At 32.8% G+C, this 26,320-nt stretch overlaps 3 protein-coding genes and 1 pseudogene across 13 annotated transcripts; all 4 read left to right on the top strand.

Moving 5' to 3' along the window:
- The first annotated feature begins 609 nt into the window (after positions 1–609).
- On the top strand, positions 610–6,485 carry LOC111289454 (GATA transcription factor 26). Of its 4 annotated transcripts, none has more exons than XM_022880509.2 (9): positions 610–1,143; positions 2,713–3,075; positions 3,642–3,673; positions 3,770–4,071; positions 4,456–4,528; positions 4,781–4,884; positions 5,138–5,324; positions 5,416–5,530; positions 5,869–6,485. In XM_022880509.2, exons 1-9 carry the CDS (start codon positions 1,104–1,106, stop codon positions 6,171–6,173), a joined length of 1,521 nt encoding a protein of 506 aa, XP_022736244.2. In that variant the 5' UTR covers positions 610–1,103; the 3' UTR covers positions 6,174–6,485. The 4 variants fall into 4 exon arrangements, with proteins under 4 accessions (XP_022736244.2, XP_089623713.1, XP_089623712.1 ...); XM_089767587.1 differs by adding an exon at positions 1,931–1,993 and having other exon boundaries at positions 3,642–4,071; XM_089767586.1 differs by adding an exon at positions 1,931–2,589 and having other exon boundaries at positions 3,642–4,071.
- Positions 6,486–14,405: 7,920 nt separating this feature from the next.
- Positions 14,406–19,114, top strand: LOC111290034 (histone-lysine N-methyltransferase, H3 lysine-9 specific SUVH6 pseudogene; annotated as a pseudogene). 2 transcript variants are annotated; one of them, XR_016346140.1, is made up of 3 exons: positions 14,406–14,646; positions 15,265–18,235; positions 18,820–19,114. The product of XR_016346140.1 is annotated as a histone-lysine N-methyltransferase, H3 lysine-9 specific SUVH6 pseudogene, transcript variant X2 (transcript). The 2 variants fall into 2 exon arrangements; XR_016346139.1 differs by lacking the exon at positions 18,820–19,114 and having other exon boundaries at positions 15,265–18,454.
- Positions 19,115–19,130: 16 nt separating this feature from the next.
- Positions 19,131–22,404, top strand: LOC111289320 (COP9 signalosome complex subunit 8-like). Of its 5 annotated transcripts, XR_002690166.2 has the most exons (7): positions 19,131–19,608; positions 19,803–19,882; positions 20,055–20,236; positions 20,545–20,652; positions 21,587–21,735; positions 21,872–21,984; positions 22,068–22,404. XR_002690166.2 is itself a non-coding variant. In XM_089767584.1 (6 exons), exons 1-5 carry the CDS (start codon positions 19,525–19,527, stop codon positions 21,724–21,726), a joined length of 594 nt encoding a protein of 197 aa, XP_089623710.1. In that variant the 5' UTR covers positions 19,131–19,524; the 3' UTR covers positions 21,727–21,735; positions 22,068–22,195. The 5 variants fall into 5 exon arrangements, 4 of the variants coding, with proteins under 4 accessions (XP_089623710.1, XP_022736006.2, XP_089623709.1 ...); XM_089767584.1 differs by lacking the exon at positions 21,872–21,984 and having other exon boundaries at positions 22,068–22,195; XM_022880271.2 differs by lacking the exon at positions 22,068–22,404 and having other exon boundaries at positions 21,872–22,001.
- LOC111290033 (ankyrin repeat-containing protein BDA1-like) lies at positions 22,158–25,550 on the top strand. Of its 2 annotated transcripts, XM_089767582.1 has the most exons (4): positions 22,158–22,297; positions 24,013–24,615; positions 24,728–25,111; positions 25,287–25,550. In XM_089767582.1, exons 2-4 carry the CDS (start codon positions 24,013–24,015, stop codon positions 25,437–25,439), a joined length of 1,140 nt encoding a protein of 379 aa, XP_089623708.1. In that variant the 5' UTR covers positions 22,158–22,297; the 3' UTR covers positions 25,440–25,550. The 2 variants fall into 2 exon arrangements, with proteins under 2 accessions (XP_089623708.1, XP_089623707.1); XM_089767581.1 differs by having other exon boundaries at positions 24,740–25,550.
- Positions 25,551–26,320: the final 770 nt, after the last annotated feature.

Raw genomic sequence — 26,320 nt, 5'->3', positions numbered from 1 at the left:
GACCCAATTTGACAAAGCTTTTAATTACATCAGACGGTGTACAATGGATTGTGACGGTGATCACAACACGGGACGGTGGAGATTAGGTTGATTCTTTTAAAAAAAAGCCACTAAAAAAAATTATCAACGTCATGTCATCACATACACAAACAAAAATCTTAATAAATAAATAATATACTTAAATTACCAAAATATAATTAAAACAAAAGGAAAGAAAAAGAAAGAAACCAAACAAACTCTCTTTGTTTCTTTCTCCTTTTTTTTGTTGTCTTACGGTGGCTTTTCTTTTTCTTTAACCATTATTTAATATTTATTTTTAAAATTTTATTTTGGTGAGAAATTATTTTTTATAGACATCAACAAAGCTGAAAAAGTCTATAGTCAACATGACATATACAATAATATTCCCATTATCTTACCCTTCTTTGAATATTTTTCATTTTTTTTTCTTTTAATATAATATAATTGTAATTTTTATCAATTAAAAAATCAATAAAAATGGAGGTATAAATGACTAAATGCAAAAGAAAGCTGAATAGTTTTATGTTTTACTTGTATAAAAATTACATAGAGAAGACATATATCAACACAAACACAAGACACACTACTGTCTCTCTTTCTCTTTCTTCCCATTTCATCTTCCTCTTTTCATGGCCATTTATTAGATTCCTCTCAATTAGTCATTTCCTTTTTTTTTTTTTTCTCTTCATTGGATTGTACAGATTCCAAGCTCAAATACCCATCTCGGAAATCTTTCCTTTCTTCTTGATTTTTTGGCTTGTTTTATTGCTTTTTCTTGATATGTCTCTTGGACTGATAAAAAAGACATAAAACTCTTCTGGGTATTTTTCATTTTTTGGCTTTTGCTTTGTTCTACAAACTAAACTAGCTTTCTGGGTTGTTGCAGAAAAGCCTTTAATACCTAGTTGAATATGTCATACAAAGCTTGAAGAAACCAATCTAATTTATATAAAAAGTTCTCAATTTTCAGTCAAAGTTTTTGTCAATAATAATTTTTTCTTATTTTTTTCTCTTTGTTGTTTCCAAAATTTCTTTTTTTTAAAAAAAATTATTTTCCTTCCCCTTGAGCAAAAGAGAAAGGCATGGGCAAGCAAGGGCCTTGCTATCACTGTGGAGTTGCAAGTGAGTTCTTGTTTCTCCAGTTAACTTTTTGGATATAAAGTTTAAAAAAAGAAAAAAAAAGAATTTTGAGTTCTGGGATATATGTAAATGTTCAACCTTTTTCTATAAATCAGTATTTTTGGTGTATGATTTTATTCGCTTGGATAAATAATTATATCATTGGAATTTGGAAGGCGAATAACTCTATGCAGAAAAGGAAAAGATTGTATGGACAAAGATAATAAATTTTAGAATATATGCTGTTCTTTGTGTTATTCTGTTTGTATATTGATTTAGAACAACATGTGTCCTTTTTCTCAATCCTTGTATTGCTTTGAATTTTGAGTTTGTTAATGAATTCGCTTGTTTCTTCCAACCTCATTCATTTTCCTAGTCTTATATCTCTTGGAGTTGGTATTCTTTGACCCTTGTTCAAAGTTCCAACATATCTCACGAAGGAAAGTGAGTTTTAATTCTATTCAATACTGGGGAATTGCAGAGTCTATATTGTTGAATTCTGGGCTGTTTCAGATTCAACATTAAATTGGTATTGCTTTCCCATTGCTCCATAGATGTTTATAAGCTTGAATATTAAGTCAAACCTCTGTCCTCTTCGATTCAATTGAACGGAACTTATTTTCTTGCAACACCATTGTTTTGACTCCGTAATGAGTGCATTTGCCATTGAGTTCTTGATGGATTTCTTGCACATTTTCTCTTTGTAAATAAACTCTTGTTTAAAATTCAATGCCAATGAGCAAGTACTCTCATGTTTGCTCTGAACATTTTTTTGGTCTTTTGTTGATAGGAATTGTCGACCTCCATTGGACCGGAATTTTAATGTGAACCACTTTTCAAGAAGTGCACCTGTGTTCGTTTTAAACCATTGTTTTATTCTTTTTCTGCACCGGATAACATTCAATTCTATTTGAAGTTCATTGTTTTTCCTCTTAAGCCTTTAAACAGTTCAACCTCATAAGAATCATTTGCATTTAAACACTCTGAATGGCTTCTGAGTGTTAAATTCATTGCACCATTCTTCAAACATTTGAAGTGTTTTATAGTCTTAGAACTTAGTGTGTTTGCACCAATTACTGCAACTCAACCTATTTCAGCTGTATTCTAAATTTGCTGGTCATTGAATGATTGCTAAATTTCTCTCAAGTAGAAGTGTCAATGGAAACTCCAATTGTCCTTTTATGCCTTGCTGAAGGCAAGAGCATCAATCTTTAATTTGTTTTAGGGATTGCTTCCAACATTAAGCACTTCAAAATGGTGTTATCAAATGTCAACTTGTGAGGAAAAATGCAAGTTCCTCTTGACTCTGGTTCTTACTCAAGTCTGTTCTTGATAATGTCTATCCTATTGGCAATAATTTGAAGAAGATTTATCTGATGGTGTTTTTGTCTTTAAACTTGGCCAAGAATATACTGAACTCGCTGATGAACTTTTTGTTCTCTCCTTAAGGTTTTGATGCTTTAAAATATCTGTAAAATTTGGCTAATGGCTGTTGCTATAAGCATATCTTAATTATAATATCTCTTTGTCCTTAATCAGTCTATACTTGCTAACAACAATGCATTGTGATAGGCACTCCTCTTTGGCGCAACGGACCTCCTGAGAAGCCAGTATTGTGCAATGCATGTGGATCGCGGTGGAGGACTAAAGGGACACTCGCAAATTATACCCCACTTCATGCTCGGGGTGAACCTGATGGTTACGAGGATCATAGGGCTTCCAGAATGAAGAGCATATCTATAAATAAGAACAAAGAAGTAAAAGTGCTGAAAAGAAAACCAAATCATGATACAGCAGTTGTTGTCCCTGATTACAACCTGGGTTTCCGTAAGTTTGTGGAAGAAGATGCTAGTAATAGATCAAGTTCTGGATCAGCCATATCTAATTCTGAAAGCTGTGCCCAATTTGGCAGTGCAGATGCTAGTGACTTGACAGGTTGTACACAATGCCATCAGTGTTTTGAATGTATGAGAGCAAATTACTCTTTTTTTGTCATGAAAGGAGACCTGGTGGATCATATACTAAATTCAATGGAACATCTCAGTCCATCATGTGAACTCATTGGGGATTCATGACTGCCATCCATGGCATAATTGAAAATGATTTTGGAAAATGGTTTTATATCTTCTTAAAAAATATAATCATTATGGTTTTCCAATTCATGATGCACATACTTACCCAATGTTTTTTCCAAATGAACAACAGAATTGAAAAGGTTTAATGTTTATCATATCTTTGAGACAACTAACTTTAGACTGTAGTTATAAGTGGAAAAATTGTGGTTAATAATGTGATTCTGATTGTACCTCTTTCTATTATATTAAATCTTCTCCTTTTTAGTGGTTCATCTTTAAGTTTTAATCTGCATCCTCGGAGTTTATCTTCATTGCAGACTTGATCTTCACTGATGCCTATGGCTTCATTCTAGCTGCATGTTTGTACTTTTAAAATGGTTCCAAATACTGATTTAAGTTTTTTTTTTTTTTTAAATCTCTCTCCAGGGCCTGCTCAATCTAACGTGTGGGACTCAATGGTACCTTCTAAGAAACGAACCTGTGTAAATCGTCCAAAGCCATCTTCAGTCGAGAAACTTACAAAAGATTTATATACTATTTTACATGAACAACAGTCTTCATATTTCTCTGGATCTTCTGAGGAGGATTTGCTTCTTGAGAGTGAAATGCCCATGGTTTCTGTTGAGATTGGACATGGAAGCGTTCTAATTAGACATCCAAGCTCAATAGCTCGAGAAGAGGAATCGGAAGCTAGCTCCCTCTCAGTTGAAAACAAACAATATTCAATGAATGAGGCTTATTCACATTCTTCAAGCTTTCCTGTGTATAATGATAGGAAGATGAAATTTTCAGGATGTGGAATTGAAAGGGCTAAGAACCCTGCTGCACAAGGGATGCAGCACGAGCAACTTAAGAGGTAAATCTTTCACTATAAATATTTTACAAGTTGCGACAGAATCTGCCTGTTATGAAACTAGAATCAGTGTGGACCATGTGGTATTTTAACTGAAAATATTACGAAAATTTACCATGGCACCAAAAAGGTTAAGATAATTATATTTGTGGGAGTAGAGAAGGTATGTTTTGTACAATGATGGAAGGTGTGGAATTCATCTCAAAAGCTCCAAGTAGTAATGTCTTACCCTACAGTCTTTCAGGAAGACTTTTTAGTATCTAGTGTCATCATGATTCATGGGCCATAAGTTAAAAGCACATAGCTGCTGTGCAATGGGAGGAGAAATTGGAGAATGGTGCTTTCATGTTGATTTAATATATATTGTTTCTTTTTCACATTTGACAGGGACAAGGCTCAACATGAGAAGTCACTAATGCTGGAAAGTCATAATTCACCACTATGTAACATAGATTTGAATGTAAGTTCCCTTATTTCTTTTTTTTTTTATTTGTTTTTAGACCTCAATTCTACAGCTGCTATATTGTATACAAAAATCTCAATTGAGCATTAGGAACCTGTAATGTTGTATGCATTTAGTGACTAGGATGTTTCACAAATCTTTCACTTAATTTCTTCATCATAAGAAAAAGTTAGAGTTAACCGTGAGCAATTCACATCACAGCACATATGTTCATTCTCCATTATGTGATGATATTTTTGTGTGGTGCAGGATATTCTCAACTTTGATGAGTTTGTGAAATATTTAACAAATGAGGAGCAGCAGCAGTTACTGCAGTATCTACCTCCACTTGACATTGCCCAACTCCCTGATAGGTATCTTTTTTACTCTATTATCAAGAGGTGGAAAATAACATCTTTCTAGTTCATGTTTTGTGTATAATGGAATGCATCTACTGATAATAATCCTGTTTTTATTTTGATAGTATCTGATGCACATGTTGTGGAAATTAGATAATTGAGGAAAATAAAAAAGGAAAAAACCAGAAATGGCTATTAGTTATCTAAAGAGATGGCCAATAGTTGAAACATGATGTGGAATCACTGATAGTTGTCCTTGTACCTGCAGCCTCAAAAGCATGTTTGAAAGCCCTCGATTCAAGGAGAACTTGTGTTACTTTCAGCAACTGCTTGAGGAAGGGGTCTTTAATATCTCTGCCCCAGGGGTGAAAACTGAAGACTGCATGACTTTGAAAAGACTTGCATTATTCAACTTGACAAAATCCCACTGGGTGGAACGCTATCACGTGCTTAAGGTTTGAATTGATTTTTTAAATAGGTACATCTTGGCATGAACTTATTTTGCTCATTGGATGCCTAAATATGTTAGCATTTCTGTGGCTGTAGGCATGTAAAAGTAGTATTGGAGAGTCCGTGACTGCTAGCGGACCAAATGCCATTACATCGAATAATTTGGTAATTATGAAGAGATCATGTGACAGCCATAGTCAAAATTTTCCAGGTTCGAAAATTCTCTGCTGTTATTGCTCTGTATGAAATAAACCTTGTTAAATTATATTAAAGATTACACGATGACATTGAATTTAAAGTGAAAATAACTCAGCTTGGGTTTTATGACGAGGAAAGTAATAAAACCAGATCAGAATAGTTATACAAATTAATCATTAAAATTGGGTGAAAGAACTAAAGTTAATAATAACATGAAGCCATATGAAGAAAATTTCTCTGTAACCAAATAAATTTCACCTTAAGTCGAGTTTTAATCTTGTGTGTTTTTTTGTCGTTGTTATGAGTTACACTGGCATTTTGCTTAAGTAAAACATATTTTTCATTTCTCAGAAGCGAGGACTTTAAAGAGTCCCAAACGGGTGATCATGAAGTCAACTTATGAAAGCAAAGATCTCATAGACAATGATGGTTCTTGCTTTAGCCCGAGAAGCCTTTTTGCCTTGCCTCCTGATGGTAGCTCCCTCCTGCTGGATTCTCTTCATTTTGTAGATGAAAGTTTTGAACAAGATTTGTTGCTGGATGTGCCGCCCAATGGCTCATTCCCACAGGCAGAATTGCTTCATCCTACTTTAAGTTTTGGGAAACAGGCAAGCACTAGTAGTAGCTCAGCACACTCACATCTTGTCTATCCCTAGCAATGGTTGTTAATTACTAGAACTATAAAGGTCTGCTCCTTCTGCAAGATCCCATGAGTGGGATCGACATATTTTACATGCCAAACACCAAAGTCTGTGAATGAGGTTTGATGGTTGCTCTTTTCTCCCCTTGACCTTTACAAACTTGGAATGCTAAGGGATGAATTTGGAGTGGGTTTTTTTTTTGTATAGGTTGACAACAGATTGTAATATATAGCTTAAAAACTGCAGAAGAGGTGGTAATTTGCAGAGTTTTGCATGCCAATGTAGTTTTTGCATAGAAACATAATTTTATTTACTTTTTTTTGTCAATTTGCAGCTTATCCCCTTTGGTTTTTCTGAGTGGGAAAAGATAAATAGAATCAAAGGGATATGAAAATAGCTTTACCCGTGCCTTTTGGAGGATACTGGATACCTACATATATCAGTTAGATTGACTGGTCCTTGCTAAGAACTTGTCCTTTCAAGCAATCACCCTAGGATAAGCAATGGGGAGAAGGGATTAAGGGGTGTCTTTGAAGTGGTCGCTTTAGAACGTGAATATGTGATGGAATGCAGAATTCATTGAGGAAAATCTCTGACTAGTTTTGCATAAGACGATTCCATATGAAGATTAGTGTTCATGACTGATTATTCTTGAAAATCGATAGAAAACCCACTCTTAGGCTTTGCTTGATAGAAACGATAGAAAGAGAAGAGGATAAAAAGCTTGTTAATCTAATAATTAAATTAACAATAACTTTCTTATTTTAGAGTTTAATCATTAAATTAATAAAATTTTCATTCTCATTTCTTTCCGTCTTTCTTCTAAGCAAAGACCTGGAGTTGGCAGTAACTTCTCAAACCCATGGAGGTTTATTCGTAGAACACAGAAAGGAACAGAAAGAAAGTGCAAGATACCATGTAAATTAGAAATTGCCCGTTGGCTGTCAATCTTCAAGCGTGCTTGAAATTTATGGATTTGCCTACAACTTCTCAAACCAGAGTCCTAGTTGTGCAAATTGCAGGCAAATAGCTCGAAGCCAACTTTGGTTAAATCGGCAATTTGAATCATTCTTTCTTGAAGTGTATCTTTATGTTAGTAACTCAATTAAATTTGAGAAACAGAAAGGATGAAGGAAAATTCCTTGAGCCATATAAATTTGATTGCGTAAATAGTTTCTGACGAGGAGAATTAGAAACAATGCATAATCAACGACATTGACTTCAAAGGAAGTGCCTGAAAATGGGCAAAGACTTCATATAATCCTACAGAACCACTGCATACAAAACAGAGTGTCACGCCAAGAACCCTTAAGAAGTATATAAGATGCATTAATTCTACATCAAATAAATAAAAAGTCACACTCCAATAAGCTGGTTTTACGGAAAAAAGATAATGACATTATGGTGCATTAATCTCGTATCAAATTAAAAAAAAAAATTACATTTCAATAAACCGGTTTTGTGAGAAAAAGATAATGATCACGTAACAAAATCATGTGCATAATAAACACACCCTTAACCACACTCCCGCCTATTCATTCATGCACACACAAAAGAGAGAAACCACACCCATTTCGAATGCCATTTCAAATGGTAAAAGGAAATTGCTATGGAAGAATTGAGACTCCTCAGTATCCCTATACATTTTTATTTTTTACTTTCTCAGCATTTACACTAAGGTGTTTAAATTTATGAACAGAAGACAATAAAAAAAATGGCAATATCAAAATACAATTTACAAAGGGAATAATAAAGAAAAGATCAGTGAAGATTTTAAAAGACAGACACACTTGATACAAGAAAACACTGGCAATTTCTCCAGAAATTGAAAACAAAAAAGAAAAGGCTGATAATACTTAGAGATTAGCATTTGATTGTGTGCTTGAGGAATCAATTCAGCAAGCTAAATTAGTGGAAGTAAATTCCATTATTCAAAAGGCGAATACCCTAACACAAAATGACTCCCCTTAACGACCGATAATAAAAAATAAAGCAGACAAGAAAGAAAACTGGTGTAAAGAATACAGATTTAAGCCACACATTGAGGCATAGCATGACTATCTACTTGTCATCTCTGACACACACAGATTACTAAAACTATGAACTTTCTCACAAAATGTCGAGTTGATTTTGAGGCCACGACTGCTAACAAAAGTAATATTTTATTGTTTATAAAATTAAAGGCAGGGGAATTCAGTCTAGAATTGGTAACATTCTCCTCTATTATCACTTCAAGATAAAACCACACCGTACCTCCCTAGCCCATAGAAAGACCTCAGTAATGAATAACCATGTTCCATGACATTGTAACTGGGTATTCAACCTGCCTGAATTAAGGCCATACAAATATATATCTTTACATGCATAAAAAGTGCAGAATGATAACCAAATATCAAAATCTCAATCTTAATACTCCAAAATAGTGTAGACATAACACTATCCAATAAATTGTGACCTTGCATCACACATAAACCACACTATGCACAAGGTCACCTCAAAATGCATAGACAAAAATTCACATAAGCATACCCTTAAATGGGAAAATTATGTGAGCCTGAGAATCTACACCAGTGCATCTGGAAACAACCAAGGACAATCTTCCTGAAGCAAATAGCTCCAAGGCCAATCTAATGTATCTCAACATTGGTAAAACAGAATCCTCCCCAGCAATCTCAAGACTGCAAGGTTATTTAGGAAGAAATAAAAGGATCTCCTTTTTTGCATCTTATCGATAGAAAAAAAAAATGAAATGAAGAGAACTAGACAACAAGAAACAAGTGCTGCTATTCTTTTAGTGCGACTTATGAGTTAGTGAAAATGAACAATGGAGTTTACTAGACTATGCTTTGATGCAAATGTAAGTACTTTAATACTACAAATCCCTTAATTGATGCTGAGAAAGGAGAAAAAGAAGTACCTTTCATCTGTTTCCTTGTGTGACAAACATTATCACAAATCACTTTACATCTCAGGCCCTGAATTTTGATCCACAAGCTTAAGGCTTGACTTCAAACAATAAATAATTTCTAGATATTGATTTAATGGTCCATTTCCATAACCCAACAAACCAAGGTATAACACGTGTGCATAAGCACACCTGTAGAGTAATCCAACATTAATGCACACGAACGCCCCTCCCCCCCCCCCCCCCCCCCCCCCCCCCCCACACACACAGACACTCACACACGAGTAACACAACTAAAACAATCACGAGCGAAATTTTGCAATCAAATTTAGAAACCAAAAGTATTTCCATGCCTTAATATATTTCAAAATTTTCATTTATATACAAGCAAACCATACATATATAGCATAGACTTGAACTGTAATATCTAGTCTAGAGTTTTCCAGGTTCACATATTTCTATTTACCTGCATATGAAGCAAAAAAACAATTTCATACAATCTCCTTCTAGATTTTTTTAGCTTTCCTTCCATTTATTTCCTACCAGAAAACTTCACAAACCCAAAAAGTCAGTCACCTATCATTACCAAAATGCACCCCATAAAGGCCCAATTACTCTTTGAGTTATCTCTTCACTTTAGATTCCTCATGCGACCCATCACTTGACTGAGGAAATAGTACCCCATTTTCTCTCTGCAACCTCCAGAAGACTAAGACATTCGAGAGTCCTATCCTCCTCACAATCCTCTTCCAGTTTCATCAATACATCCAAAAGCGTAAATTCCTCAAAATCCCCACTTAAACTATCTGAATCTGTATCTAAATGGACCATCTCCTTTTCATTAACATCCAGTTCCTTATCTGTTCTCTCATCGTCCGCCACTCTCCCATCAGTCCAAGAAGGAAATTCTGTTTCATTAATCTCCAATTCCTCACAAACACTCTTATCACCTTCCATTCTGCTATCAGCCCATGAAGGCAATGACCGTTTTCTCTCTTTTGGAGTTCCCAAACGTACGCTTGGAGATTCAAAATCCAAACTTTTCAATTTTTTAGAGGGAGATTCAGTTGATGATTGCCCTTTAGGTGAAAATCTTCTTTTCGAAACCCTAATTTCTTCCGATTCCCTTCGAAACATGCCGTCTGGACTCGAATTAGCTTCAATCCTTTGCTTCGAATCCACTTCCACTTCCGAAAACCCTAGGTTCGTGTCCTTCCCCAAATCAACGGCCCTCTTGTTGCCCCCACTATCAACATCAACGGCCTCGGTTTCCACGTGGCAATCAAGAGGGGTGTGGAAGATTTCCTGGTCTTCCGGAAAGGTATATTGGTCATTTGGCAGTTCGTCTTCCTGTGATTCCGGAGGAGACACCATTGTGATGCTGGTGGAAGCGAGCGGTATATCGAGCGGATTTCGCCAGCTCGAGTTGTGGTTGGAGTCATCAGAATCCGACTGGCAAAAGTAAAAACAACGACGTAAGCGGGACTCCTTAGAGGATGACATCTGGCAGACCTCCCTTATCGAACCAAAAGGATCGCCTGGTTCCATCAACGATTTTGAGTCTCGTTGTTTTGAATAAGACTGAGAGCAGAGCCTATTTTATGCTTTCACGAACCGAGCCGTATATAACTTGGAGAGAAGCATGTTAAATTCTTTTTTTTTTTTTTTGTTGTGGAGGTTTCCCGCCTTTTTTATTGATTTGATATTGACCGTTGGACATTACATGACATGACGCGCCTCGATAGAAGTATATATTTTTTGAAAGAGAAATTATCAAATATGCATAGTTTATTATTGGTTATTTCATTATTATTTTTAAAAACTTTTTAGCATTGCTTTTATTAAATTAAAAATAATACAATTAGTTGTATTTTTTAAAATATCATCTTAATTTGTATTATAAGACATCAATTAACATTGCTCTTTTAAGGTTAAAATGATAAAAATATTTTTTTTATTTTATTTAAATAAATTACATTTAAATAAATTTTTAAACTTTAATTTATGCTTAAATAAATATTTAACCTTTAATTTTACATAAATAAATCATTACCATAAATTAATTTTTTTATTTAAAATAAATATTTATTTAAATATAAAGCAAAAAAAGAATTTATTTAGATACAATAAGATATAAATTTTTATTTAAAAATATAAAATAATTCAAATTTTTTAAATATTTTTACCCTTTTTAAAAAGAATCTAACAAGGATTATTTTTCTAATAAGGGTATTTTTAAATTTATATAATATGCTATTTATATTAATAATTTTATATTAAATATACATGACAATTTTATTCATGGATGAAAATAACTTAATAAGATATTAACAATGTTTATAATGTCAATAAAATATTTTAATTATTTTTTTTTTAATATTTATATTAAATATATATTTTATCAATTTTAATGATATACATTAATAATGTTTTGTGTATTTGATGATAATTTATATTATTTTATGTAATAATTTATATTAACTTTTAAGAGTATATTTAATGCACTTCCTTAGTAAAATGAAACATCTTTAAAAAATTACTTATTATTATAAAAGTACTTATTTAGAAAAATAAAAGTTTTCTCAAGCCAGTAACACAAAGCAAGATGCATCTAACAAATTGATTGTAATATATGCGAGTATACATATAGTTATTTTAGTGTAAGTTTTATATTTTATATTTTATAATTTAAATAATTAAAATTTAATTTATTTGTTTTAATTTAAATCAAAAATAAAAAATATAATAATTACATTAATGTAACTGGATATTTTCTCTCTTTATATTCATATATATATATATATATATAACAAACTTATAAAATATATATATACACGATGTTTATGTGTAAAACCATATCTATTTCAAAATTATATCACATCACCTTCTAACACCTAAATGACAATTAGTCATGGCATATGAAAATCGCAATTTAGTGTGTAAATACACGTACACAAATGTATTTAATAATATATAAAAATCATATTTGGTATCTAATAAGGGTGTAAATGATAAATTATTTAGATTTGACTCAAATAAAATTCAAATTCGACTCGATTATTATTGAATAAAACTTAAGCTCAAACTCGAATAGTTTAACTTATTTATCAAGCCGAGTTTAAACATTATTATATTTGACTCGAATAACTTACAAATCTAATTGAATTTTTATATTTTTATATATTTTTATTATTTTAATTAATAAAATATTTCGAACTCAAACTCAAATACAAATAATCGAGCTTTGTCGAATAGAATAATCGAATTTATTTTTATATGTTAATCAAGTTTAATTGAACAAATTTGAATAGTTCAATTTACATATTGAGTCGAGTTTGAGTTAAAAAACTAAAATTCAATCGAATTTAAACATAATTTTTAGCTTCGCAATTTTAAATTCGATCGATTATACATTAAATATCTAAGATAATAGATAAAATAAAATAATTATTATTTTATATTATATTTGATTTATATGTAAATAAATAAATAGGATTGTAAAAAATATTAATCATTGTATTGGCATAGAATAATGCAATCATTTAAAGTAAATAGGAGTATTTTTAATTCATGATATTAAACTTACATATCTTATTATATGTTTAAAACTTATATCTTATATTTAAATTATATAAATAAAAAAATAATAATTTTAACCAATAAATAAAATTATTTTATCTTAATCATTATATATGTCAAATATAAATATAAGGTATGATAATATTATTAAATCAACTTTTATTTATAATATTATATTATCGTATTCTATTGTAGTATTATGTACCAAACACACCTGTAATAAAATATTATATTTTATTTTGTAGGTAAGATATAAATAATAGTAATGTTTAGTATTTTTTTATTCAGGTCTAGTTAATACATAATATTTTGAATATTCAAAAGCCAAATTTATTTTAAAATTGAACCAATACAATTTTAATTTTATCGATTCAATTTGATTTATAATTTTTTTTTAAATAAAATATTATATTATTTTAATGTTATATTTAATATATTTTAAATATATTTAAATATAAAATAATTATTTTTATAAAAATATACAAATTATATACAAATTAATAAAAAATTTATATTTAATTAGAATATTTTATATTTTTCACTTCATATTTTGAAACTCGAACTAAAATAAAACATTTAATATCCAAATCAAAATCTAACCGAGTAAGAAACAAATCGAGTCAAACTAAATATAATAACTTTAAAATTGATTTTTATTTTTTTTCTTAATTCTACATACATATAAATGTGCTGTATATACTTAAAATCAAAGAGCTATAATTATATGAGCATATCACTTTATAATATAATTAATTAATTATAATTTAAAATTATGAAAAATCTATCGAAAATTTATTTGAATCCTATATTTATAAGTAGATGATCCGTATATTATTATTATTATTATTATTAAATAATTATGATATCATAATAAAAAAGTTTTAAGTGATATGTTTCCCTACAATGATATAAATGAGTGAGGCCCACCTTGAAATATTAACAATAAGTCAAGTTAGTCTTTATCCAAGCCTTACCCATCTTGAAGAACATAAGAAATTGGAATTATGTTGAAGCAATATTACTATAATTTTAACTATATTATTATTACAAATAATGAAATATAATCACTAATCATTCAAATTCAAACCACTAAAAATTCCAATGCAAAAAGTAACAAATGAAATTATATTTCCTTTTAATTTTTCCTTATTCATTTTTTGATAAAATTGTTGTAAGTAGTAATTTAAATGCTAATCTTAGTTTATATCTAAGTAAAAGTAGTTGAAAGATTCCTATTGAATCCCTTCCTTCAAAATTTCTATTTTTGTCAATCAAGGTTTGTTATTATATTTGTGAGAGTATTTTTAAAATAAAAAATTTCAATATATTATTTAATTTTAAAAATTATAATTTTAAATTATTTAAAGAAAGGATTTAGTTTGCACAAAATCTTAAAACACTCATAATCGTATTAAAATAGTATTTGATAAGGATTTTTTGGAAAAACTAATTGATGAAAATAAAGTTTTGTATTTAATTAATGAAATATTATTTAATTTATTATTAATAAAATTTTTAAAATTTACAAACGAAATTAATAAAATGGCACATATTAAAATTAAAAAATTATTATATCAGTATATAAAATCAAATTAATCATGGTAAGTGGAAGTATTAGATCAAGGTATTATTCCCATAAAAAGTTCAATTGGTAAAACAGGATGGAGGTCATCAGTCATTTGACATAAACGACACCGTTGCTACTGCAGAATTTAGAACGGCGGCTTTCATTTTTAGGCAAACAGCCCGTGCAAAAGCAAGCCAAAACGGTAGAAAGACATGGTTCTGATTCATCCCTTTAGCTAAAAGCCCTCCATTTCTCTATTTTCTGACCAAAAAAATGCTCCATTTCAGGACTCAGCTTCCAATTGAAACTCCACTCGATCTTCACCGTTGATTTCATTCCAATGCCTTCTCATTTTTCATCAGTGACCGTCCGTTTCTTTCCTCTTTCATTTCTCTTTGGCCTTCTCGTAATTGTTCTGTTTTCTCCAAGATTTTCGGGTAAAACTTCTCTTTGCCTCTATAAGTTTTGTTTGCTTACTTTCTCGAGATTTTGACTATTTCAAATCCAAACTTAAGAATCTATCATCGATTTTGTAGTCTCAACTTTCTGAACAATTTCTGTTGCATGGTAACCTAGCCTTTTGTTTTTTCCCCTTTCGATGAATATCGAGTCTGAATTTATGAGTCCTGTTTGGTTGATTATTATCATTAGGTGCTTGAGAGCTTACGAGAAAATAGATTTATGAATCGCATCACTCTTTTAATTTCTTGCCTTTTTTTTTTTTTTTGACTATTTGGTTGAATACGGAGTTTGATTTTTCCTCCTTTTTGAAATTTACTATTTGCTTTTTTTTATCGACCTTTTCGATTGACATGTTCTTCGATATTGGGGCGTAGCTTTAGGTTATTTCGTGGCTTGATTTGATTGTTGATATAGCCTTAGAATTTTGCTAATTTTAGAAAATAAAGTATCATGGCCATGAGTTTCGTTTTCAGTATTCTTCTGTTTCTACCTTTATTCATGGTTAGAAATAGGGAATTAGGTTAATTGTTGTTTAATCTTTGAGGTTTGAGCTAATTGCAGTTGAATGATATTTATGTTTTTTTGTTTTTTAGGTTGCTTTATGTGCAATTTGTAATAAATGAGTTAGAAATGGGGGTTTCGATAACATGCTGCATAAAGAGACATCAAAGGTGGCAAGTGGTAGTCATTCTGAGGGAAGGGTGGGAAGAATGGCGACTGAAAATGGTCACTTTGCCCCCGTACCCAAGTATAAGCAGCGTAAAGTTTCTGCTGTTCGGGATTTTCCACCAGGGTGTGGAAGGTTGGCTGCGCCAATCACCATACCAAGTGAGCAAGCACAAGGGCAGGTGGTTTCTGAGTCAGGAAACCCGGCATTATTGTCTGATCGGGTAGATAAGGTTGAGCCTGAAAGGAGTTTTTCAGGAGACTTTCAACTTGCAGTGTGCTTGGTAAATGAAATTTCTGGTTTGCAGGAGGATTTGCGTAAGGAAAATGTTGCTGCTTCCAAAGAGAAGGTGGTTACACAAATTAGTATGAATTCCCATCCCGGTGAGAGCAGTTTGGAAAATACTTTAACAAGAAATTATTGTCCTCGGAGAGGAGTCACTGTTGTGAGAGACTTCCCTCCATTTTGTGGAAGAAATGCTCCATGTCTTAGTGAGGAGGAGCGCATGAAATGGCTTACCTCATTAAAGAACAAGGGTTTCAACACAGAGAAGTTTGTAAATGAAGAAAAACCATTGGAAAAGACTATATGTACTAATGTGAAACAAGTGATAGAGGATGTTCAGGATGTAATTTCTTTAGAAGGTAAAATAGAATGTAGTGCTACTAGACTCTCTGCAGAAGAACTTCAATCTAAACCCGAAGATCTGGCTTCTAAAAAAATGAGGAAGCAAGGTGTTTATGAAGCTTCTTCCAGGGATATGGAGGATGCGGAAGATATGGGTGAAAATAGCATCAAGTCTTGTTGTGAAACTTTTCCAAATGAATTTGATAGCAAGTCCAAGAAAGTAACTGAGACAAGGGATGGATATATTAGAGGTTTGGAGGAAAATCCCATACGTGATATTGTTGTCTATGAAGAGGTCAACAGTTTTGAGAAAAAGCTTTCTGATTCATCTGCCTTTGAGGATCTATTGCTGGAGGAGAATCGTGGGAGTCAAGAAGTTTTATCGGATAGTTCGATTGTGCAAGGCCTCATGGCTTCATCAACTTGTCCCTGGCAACAAGGGAAAGTCACCTGCAAATCTGACCTGGCTGGTGGTTCGTTTAAAAAAAAGAAAAAGAACAACTTCACATTGCTACCACGAGCTGATGCCAAGAAGAGTTCTTCTTCCAACAAAAGGGCTCGTCAAGATCTCAGCCAAGTGGTTATTTGGAACAAGGAAGACTCATTCCAGCAGGATGGGCAACACACAAATGACAATTTTGCTTGGAGATCATACAGTTATGATGTGAGTCTTCCTCCTTGTCCAAGTACTATGGGTCATGATAATGAAGCAATGACTAGTCGGAACAAAGTGAGAGAGACATTACGTCTGTTCCAAGCAGTCTGTCGGAAGCTCTTACAGGAAGAAGAATCAAAGTTGAAGGAGCAAGGAAAGACTCATAAGAGGGTGGATTGCCAAGCTGCAAAGATTCTCAAAGAGAAAGGGAAATACGTTAACACAGGCAAACAGATCATTGGCCCTGTTCCAGGTGTTGAAGTTGGTGATGAGTTTCAGTATTTTGTCGAGCTCAATATTGTTGGCCTTCATCGCCAAAGTCAGGGTGGTATAGATTATGTAAAGCAAGGTGAAAAGATCATTGCTACTAGTATTATAGCATCGGGGGGCTATGAGGATGACTTGGATAATTCAGATGTCTTGAGTTACATGGGTCAGGGAGGAAATGTGATGCAGAAAGGTAAGCAGCCAGAAGACCAGAAGCTCGAAAGAGGAAACCTTGCTTTGGCTAATAGCAGATTTGTTAAGAATCCAGTGAGGGTGATTCGTGGTGAGACAAGGTCTTCTGATTTGTCAGAAGGTAGAGGTAAGACATATGTTTATGATGGACTTTATTTGGTGGAGGAGTTTAAGCAAGAACCAGGGCCGCATGGTAAGCTGGTCTACAAATTTAAGCTGGTCAGAATTCAGGGTCAACCAGAGCTTGCTTGGAAAGTTGTAAAGAAATCTAAATTGCGGGAAGGTCTCTGTGTACATGATATCTCACAAAGGAAAGAGATAATCCCCATTTGTGCTATAAACACCATAGATAGTGAAAAACCTCCACTATTTGTGTATGAACCTCACATGATCTACCCTGACTGGTGCCGTCCTATTCCTCCCAAAGGTTGTGGTTGTATCAATGGATGTTCACAATCAGGGAAATGTTCTTGTGTGATGAGGAATGGAGGAGAGATCCCATATAACCATAATGGCGCCATTGTTGAAGCAAAGCCCATTGTCTATGAATGTGGTCCTACTTGCAATTGTCCTGCTAAATGCAATAATAGAGTCAGCCAACATGGCATAAAATTTCAGCTTGAAATCTTTAAAACAGAATCAAGAGGCTGGGGTGTTAGATCCCTAAATTCTATCCCTTCCGGAAGTTTTATCTGTGAGTATGCTGGAGAGCTACTTGAAGATAGGGAAGCTGAAGAAAGAACAGGGAATGATGAGTATCTGTTTGATATTGGAAATAACTACAGTGATAGTTCTCTCTGGGATGGTCTTTCAACCCTAATGCCTGATGCACATTCAAGTACTTGCCAAGTTGTACCTGACAGTGGTTTCACAATCGATGCAGCACGATGTGGCAATATAGGGAGATTCATAAACCATAGCTGTTCACCTAATTTGTATGCACAAAATGTCCTTTATGACCATGACGACAGGAGAATCCCACACATAATGTTCTTTGCTGCTGAGAATGTTCCTCCCTTGCAAGAGTTGACTTATCATTACAATTATATGATAGATCAGGTTCGTGATGAGAATGGTAACATAAAGAAGAAAATTTGCCACTGTGGTTCTTCAGAGTGTACTGGTAGGCTGTATTAAGGCACGCCACTAAAAACTGGTTAGATTCGGGAAGCACTGACCTTTTGCATTGCAAGTGTTTTTTCCCTCAAGTATCCTCAAAATTTATTAGGAATTTATGTATTGAACTATAATAAATATGTGTATGAGCGCGCTTGTGTTTATGTATGTATGTATGTATGCATGTACATGTATAGATATGCAAGGGCTGTATATACGTGGACATGAATTTAATATTGTTCTTGGTTTTGATTTATTACTTATGATCTTTTTCTGTAAACATATATGTGATTATGGTTGCTTGTATGTGGATGTATACAAACTGATCATATGTAAGAGCATTTATGGGCACACATTTGCAGGCCATAATGGTTCCACACACAAATCAGTGCTATGTCTTTGTCTTCAAATCTATGGCAATCCTTGTTGCTTGTGGAAATGACACTCATGATTTGTATGGATCCAAAACTTTAATATGTTTAAATGCACATTTTTACTAACCTTTATAGGTTTCTGACATAAAGCAAACAATCTATCTGGCTGTAATTTCTGTAAATGATGCTCTGCTAAAACGCCTGTGCTCATGTTAGCTGCTGCTAATGTTTCTGCTGCATATTTTCGCAGGCATTGCAGTACCCAGATGCTGCACTCTATGCTTCATGTTGCTATTCAAATTTCGTGCTTGAGCCTTGCTTGCTTGGGATCAATTTTCAGGAAATGGTTATATAATTTCATCCTTAACAGCCGATCCTAGAACTCAACCTTTTGGCAAAATGCTTCTACTAGGATGTATGTGAGGAAGCTAATTGCAGTGTTGATGATGTAGACTTGTATGTGCTATCTAAAAATTATTGATGTATTACTTACAGATAAAATCTGGAAAAATAGTCAAATATAAGAATGCTTCTTTTTTGGGTAATACTTGCAAGGGAGAGTTGAAAGCTTTTTTTTTTGGTTTTAATTACGAAAACAAATGAAGGGTAAGAAATAGAAAATTCTGAGCGTGGTGGGCAGTACAAAGAGTTGAGCTGGCCGAATTCCAAGCTTCCAGGTGTTTAGAACAAGGCAAGACAGCGATCCCATGGTTCAATTGGACAAATTGGGCATCTAACTGAGAACAAGTATTTTCTCCGCTAGATGTTTTAAAGGGTAAAAGCCGTCGCCTTTATGCAGCCCACATCATGGGCCGTTCCGTTCGGCCCATCGAAAAGAAAAGGAAAACCCCCAAACAAAAACTAAGAGTCTTTTGATATATAAAAAATTATTTTCTGTAAATTTATCCCCAAAAAGAGAAAAGATCAGAAGAGGAAAAGCAGCGAAGAAGCAGAGATGGATTTTAGTGTTCTCAATGAAAGATTGGACTCCAAATCCTTCGATAAGATCGCTGATCTATGCGACAATCTCATGCTTCAGGTACTTTCTCTTTTCTCTCCTTCTGATTTATTTTTATTTATATTTTCCTGATGGTTGGTCCATCTAATTTTAGATGGTTCATTCAACTGTTCAATTTTTTTTCCTTTAGGAATTCCCTGAACCCTATATATATATATATATATATATATATATATATATATATAAAACTTTGGTCTCTCTATATATAAAACCAGGTAGCAGCGGAGGGCGTTCCTTTTCAAGACGAATGGCCTTTCGTAATTCATCTTCTTGGCCACATCTACGTTGATGATATGTAAGTCCATTTATTCTTTCTTTCTTTGCTTGATTAATAAATTTATATTTTTGGGATTATATTTATATTTGACTTTAGTTTCTTCAAAAATGTTATTTTGGAATTAATGTTGTTTTTAAAATTTCACAAATTTAGTCTAGGATTTTATACTTGGAGTGGGATGGTTTTGCAGTAATAGTGCAAGGTTTCTTTGGAAATCAATACCTGTGGCAATCAAGGAGAGCCAACCGGAGTTGGTTGCAGCCTGGAAAATAGGTCAGAAGCTGTGGACTAGAGATTATGCTGGTGTCTATGAGGCTATTCGTGGCTTTGATTGGACTCAAGAAACACAAGTTCTTGTTGCTGCTTTCTCAGGCAAGTTTTCTTTATAATAGCTTTCGCAGTAAGTTTTCTTTATAGTAGCTTTCACAGTAGTTAAATTACTTAGTTAGATAATTAAATAAAATATATTTGTTTTAAAAGGTGCTAATTATAAAAAGTAATATCTAATTTAAACTTTATGGTTCGGTACAGAAGCAATGAAGTGTGGCTCATAGATGAACTGCTAGTTTTGATTAAGATGCATGAAACAGGAGTGAAATCAACAGTTAATATAATAGAATGTCTGTTAAAGGTGTAGGCAATATAGCAGTTGTGGTCATTACTTGCCATCTGTTTTGTAGAGCTTTACACTAAGAGGATGTTTGAACTGCTGCAATCTGCTTATTCAACAATAACCATCCAAGATGCAGCTCAATTTCTTGGAATGAGTGAGGAAGATGCCACGAATTGTAAGTACACTCATTGCTTGTTATGTTTATGCTGTGAAGCTTCTATTGTTTTATTATTTATTTCTAGATGTTTGATTTGAATTCAACATCTCTAGCCTTTGAAACGTCTGCCTTACCAAACATCTGAACATTTGTGCTCCCCATACACGTGAAATGTATAAAACTTTGAGAGTCACGATGATTGTGGCAAAAGAAAGCCATCTTATTCTATACCCTATTACTACTAATATATTGTCTTTGGTTCTTGATTTTTTCAAGCAGATTGATGGCCATAAAAAACTAAATTCTCATTGAAAAATGATGAACCTTTTCTGTTTATAGGCTAACCCTAGGCTCAGATAATGGTAATCATATGGACTACCATCCAAGTCCAATTATATAAATAGTTTAATTACTGTTAACTTTCCATGCTCAAGATTGATTTGCTTTTCGTCTTTATTGTTTGCTAGGTCAGAAATTATGGTGTTATGGCTTATGTTTTAAGTGGGTCATTCATTTGGTCTTGGCAAAAAAGGATCATAGGCTCTCCCAGATTTCTCCAAGCCCCCAATGTACTCCTTTTGAGGGTTGTTTTTAGCTTCCTTTAGTGCTAAGTCTTCTGCATTTGGGCTTTAAAAGATCAAAGATAAAAGATATTTGCTTATCATAACTCTTCCGAGTTTGTTACCTTCTCAAGGCTTACAAGGTTTTCTGAGTGTTGAGCTAGCTCTTGGGGTTTGTTCTTCATGTTCTGCAATTGTTTTAGTGGTTGAGGTGGTATGTATGGTAAAATGGCTCTTACTATCGACCCTGTTTTCAGCCGAATGTTCCACATTCTGTTTTCTTAAATAGAATTATTTATTTGTGCTAATATGCACATTGTGTTTTGGGTTGTTGATGACAACAGTATTGGTCGTATGTACTAATGTCAAGATGTTTTTGGTTGTCAATGTAGATGTACTCCGGCAAGGTTGGACGGTTGATCCTGCTTCTCATATGCTAACTGTGACGAGGCAGGCTATTGTGAGAGAGCAGAAACTAGATCCTGGCAAATTGCAGCGCCTGACGGACTATGTCTTCCACCTTGAACATTAAATCATATTTGTAACTTCTGAGCTTTTGACTGCCTTGTTGGTTTGAATTTCTTTAATGCTTCTAATTTTTATAAAAAATTTGGGAGCTTCTTCAAACTTCGTTCATCTTTGATGTCTTACATGCCCCCGTTTTATGTTTGGAACAGTTTACTGAATATCCAATCTAGGTGTACAGCTCGTTTCATCCTTCCCTTCAGTGGTAGATGAGAAGAATAATCATGCAGGAAAAGTTTTGAGCACTTTTGCTGCCTTAAAAAACGTAGTTAATGACATAAGCAACTATAACTAAGTTGTCTGATTTAATGATTTTTGTTTTAAACAACCGCTACTTTCTTTTTTCAGAAGTGCAACTCTTAACGCACTTTAATCAAGCTGAATATCTGATTCGCACGAAACTCCAGCTTTCTAGCAACTGGGAATAATATTTGGTGCCTGCAACCACGTCAAGCCGGCGCTGCCACGCATTTGGAACCTCTGACTGACAGCTCCAAAGGGCGGATTAGCCATGCCGAAAACTTCCCCATTCGGCCTCCACATTGCAATCCATTTTTACAATCCTACTGAAAGATAAAGTACTCCTATCACTTTTGTAGCTACTTTTTTTTTTTTTTATTATTCGTTTTGTAAAAAAATTATTTTTTAAAAATTATTGCTTTTTGCTTTAATTTTTTTTCTCTTACTAAGTGAGTGCCACAAGATCTAGTATTGTTAAAGTTTTTTGACTAAATTTAATGTCACCAATGAAATAAGATAATCTAGCTGAAAAATTTATCAAGGATAAAGAACGTACTATAATAAATATTATAATAGTTATATTTATGTCTTTTCAAAATTTTTATATAACGTACTTTTATTTAAAAAATTATAAAAATTACCTACTTTTGCAAAAAAAACTATTAGGAAACTTTTCTTTTCAAAACATTTATATTTTAAGAAAAAAGAAAGAAAATGTGGGTGTGTCAAAGAATTCAACTGAATCTCCAGTAGAGATTCAGTTGCCTAAATTTCACGCTAAACTTCTCTAAAAGCATAGAAAGAAAATGTAGGTGTATCAAATCTTCGACCCCCCTGGATTCAACTGAACCTCCGATGCAGAGTGGAGTAAGGGGGCAGCCGCTCAGAATATATAAAAATATATTTTATTTAAATATATATATATATATATGTATATCTCGTATATGAATATAATATTATTAATTTGTTTTATTACTTATTTTATTATAAATAAAGATGACAAAATAATTTCTCCTTGATGATTTTTGACATATTTCTTTTTGACAGGAATAATTTTTTTTTTTTTTAAATAAGAGGTTGGTTAGGATTTTTCCCTAAAATCAAGTTTGGATTGGAGTCTAGATTTAACTGAATCCGATCTAAGTATATAAAAAAAATATAATTTTTATTATTTATTTAATTATATATTATATTCATAAAATTATTACATAATAATTTAATAAAAATATTATATTTATATATAATTAAAATATAATTTATATTAAAAATATCTTATAAATATTATATTAAATAAAAATTATTTAATTAGTTTTAGATAGGATTTGATATAAAAAATTAATACTTCGATGTCATATCAAAACCAAATATAAATATTAAGAGATTAGATAAAAATTGAAGCAAGTAAAGATTTATTTTGATTTGATCGATTGTCATCTTGATTATGAAAAGTGCTATAAACATAAATTATTCACATGTTATTTTTACATTAATTAGTTTTTATATTATCATATTTTGTTGAAAGATGTGTAATTATTACATTTATATAATTTTTTTTTGTTAATACAATTTTGATTTAATAATAATTTTTTTTTTAAATTATGAGATTTTAAGTTCAGTTATTATGTCCTTGTTTGCTTGTCTAAATTTTTGTTTGTTAATTAATTATTTAATGATTATAAGATATAACAATTAATTATTCAATTAATTATATAAATATAATATTTGATTATGATTGAAATTAAAAAAAAAAATTTCTTTTTCTTCTGCATCCTCCTGCCAAGAGCAAAGTCAATTATGGTATTGGTTCAGTCACTAATCAAATCGCGAATAAATGCCAATAAAGCCTTATGGTGACCAGTGATTTAACATTACGCGTTTATTGTACGCTTCCTGTGCCACTAGCTTGCCCTGTACCAGTGCCCTAGACCATGCATGGTCCATTACCTACTTAAGTAGTAGAAAGGAATACTAATTCTTGTGCTCAGCTCAGGAAATCTCGTTAATCTAGCTACAAGCTATGATATTGCTGTCTCTGATTTAGTGTTTTCTTCAGATGGATCATCAATTGCAACGTGCTGCTAATGAGGGAGATTTAGATATGCTCTATCATGTGTTGGCTAAAAATCCTCATGCTTTCGACTATTTTGATAAAATGAAAGTTGTTGAAACCCCTTTGCATAGAGCTGTAAGTCAGGGGAAAATCAATTTTGCTATAGAGATCATGAGGCTTAAGCCAAGTTTTTCCAAGAAGCTAGATGCACGAGGGTTGAGCCCCATGCACCTTGCATTGGAAAAAAAGCAGATCCGGACTGTGCATCGATTCCTAGAGACGGACAATGGGGCAGAACTTGTCCGTGTCAAAGGGAAGGAGGGTGTTACTCTTCTGCATTATGTAGTTGAACAGGGAGACCTCAAACTCCTGAATGAGTTTCTATCCGTTAGCCCTGGTTCCATCACTGACACGACGAATCGGGGTGAAACTGCTCTGCACATCGCTGTTAAGAAGGGAAATACCGAAGCTTTAGAAGCTCTATTGGCATTCCTTCGAAGGTCCTGGAATGATGACGCCCTACACTTGGAGGAGAAAGTTCTCAACTGGAAGGATGAAGAGGGTTACACTGTGTTGCACGCTGTAGCGAAAATGAATCAACTCCAGGTGTTAATGGTTTCTCTTTTATCCTCAATCTCAATTACGCCTTCTAGCCAATATATAAGAAATTGATAGTAGGTATAGATATCTTACTCATGATGTTTTTTTGGTTAATTAGTCCACCCTGCAGATGATGAAATTGTTACTAAAGTGTAACGTCCATGTGAATGCCATAAGTCTGGATGGTTTAACGGCTCTGGACATTGTTTCCGAACCAGTTAAAACAGGCATGAGAAAACTCTTAATCCAAGCAGGAGCTGTACGTGGAAGTTCAATTGACACTATCTCCACGAAGCAATTGAGTTTTAAATCAAGGCCTACGCTTTTAGAAAACATGATACGATGTTTAAAAGGCCAGAAAACAAGTATCTCAGCGGAATCACGCGATCCTTTGCTAGTGGTGGCTGGACTCGTTGCAACAGCCACTTTCCAAGCAGTTCTCAGCCCGCCTGGTGGACTTCGGCAGGCTGACAGTGCAAGTGATTCACTCCCATTCAGCAAGGTAGGGAAGGTAGTCATGAAAGAATGGCTATACATGATTTTCTTAATTCTCAATGGTACTTCGTTTTGGGTGACAACCATAACTATCTTTCTTCTCCTCCCACATGGTTTCTATGGCCGGCTATTGACTCTACCCCTACTTCTCTTGTCTGCGTGCTACCTGTTCAACTCAACAGTCATATCGCCAAGCCTCAAATGCGCATTGGTTAATTTCGGGTTGTTCATATTTTTTGTCATATTACTACTTCGGGGCCTTGTGCTTTTTTCCAATCGTCGATTTTTTCTCTCCTTCAGAAAGAAATTCGGAATCGGGAGGAAGTGAAAATTGACTTATGTAACTTCGCCGTGCTTTGTGTATTATGGAGCAACCTTGATAGGACTAGGATCTCATGGAGAACTTATTTAGAGTTTGGACCTTATAAATTACTGCTGTTTTCTTTTTTTGTTTTATTTATTTTTTATATAAAGGTACTACTGTTTTCTCTTTGTTGTTGAAGCTGCGTCACTTTGTCATGAGTCATGACCTTATGTTGAAACTATACTAGAAATAAAAAGTGGGCTTGTGGCTGTACTCTCTCTCTCTCTCTCTCTCTTGTTCCTCAGATTATCCGGTCCAAGAAATTCTGCTGTAGAGGTGAACAATTAATCGATTCTATCAGTTTGATTAAAAAAATTAATAAAAGAATTAATTAATTATTTTTTAACAAATAATTTAATTCAACAAATAAGGGAATTGATTAAAAATTTTTAAATAATTAAACATAATTGATCATAACAATTGATTAAAATCAATTTGATTTGATCGATTATGATAAATAATTAAATTTTTTATTTTTTTATATTATAAATAATTATTTAATTATAAATTTAATCAAATAAAATTTAAATTTAAGTATCATTTTAAATTAAATATTAAAAAATTTAATAATTTTAATAATATTTTTTAATAAAAAAATAAAAATATTTACCTCAATATTTTTACTTTTATTTATCAAAAAATCAATTAATTTGATTAATTTAATTATTAATTTTAAAAATAAAAAATAATCAATTTAATTAACTTAATCGAATTAAAAAATTAATTATAATCAAAATCGGTTAGATCAAATTGAGTTAAATCGATTTACACTGATTTGTGCTCGAGGCCATTATGCTGTCCGTACTTTTGTTTGGGCTAATTTCATTTCAAAATTTAGCCAGTGTAATTAAT

This window comes from Durio zibethinus, chromosome 11 (genome assembly GCF_047325235.1).
Source record: "Durio zibethinus cultivar Kanyao isolate XHJ-2024 chromosome 11, ASM4732523v1, whole genome shotgun sequence".
Lineage (NCBI taxonomy): Eukaryota > Viridiplantae > Streptophyta > Magnoliopsida > Malvales > Malvaceae > Durio > Durio zibethinus.
This window is presented reverse-complemented; position numbering and strand designations above follow the sequence as displayed.

Coding starts and splice junctions, on each gene's coding strand:
- LOC111289454 (XM_022880507.2), top strand. CDS start 1,104: ATGGGCAAGCAAGGGCCTTGCTATCACTGTGGAGTTGCAA. Junction 1,144..2,712: donor CTATCACTGTGGAGTTGCAA/GTGAGTTCTTGT, acceptor GCATTGTGATAG/GCACTCCTCTTTGGCGCAAC. Junction 4,072..4,455: donor CAGCACGAGCAACTTAAGAG/GTAAATCTTTCA, acceptor CACATTTGACAG/GGACAAGGCTCAACATGAGA.
- LOC111289320 (XM_089767584.1), top strand. CDS start 19,525: ATGGATTTTAGTGTTCTCAATGAAAGATTGGACTCCAAATCCTTCGAT. Junction 19,883..20,054: donor CACATCTACGTTGATGATAT/GTAAGTCCATTT, acceptor ATGGTTTTGCAG/TAATAGTGCAAGGTTTCTTT. Junction 20,237..20,544: donor TCTTGTTGCTGCTTTCTCAG/GCAAGTTTTCTT, acceptor TCTGTTTTGTAG/AGCTTTACACTAAGAGGATG.
- LOC111290033 (XM_089767581.1), top strand. CDS start 24,013: ATGGATCATCAATTGCAACGTGCTGCTAATGAGGGAGATTTAGATATG. Junction 24,616..24,739: donor CGAAAATGAATCAACTCCAG/GTGTTAATGGTT, acceptor TCCACCCTGCAG/ATGATGAAATTGTTACTAAA.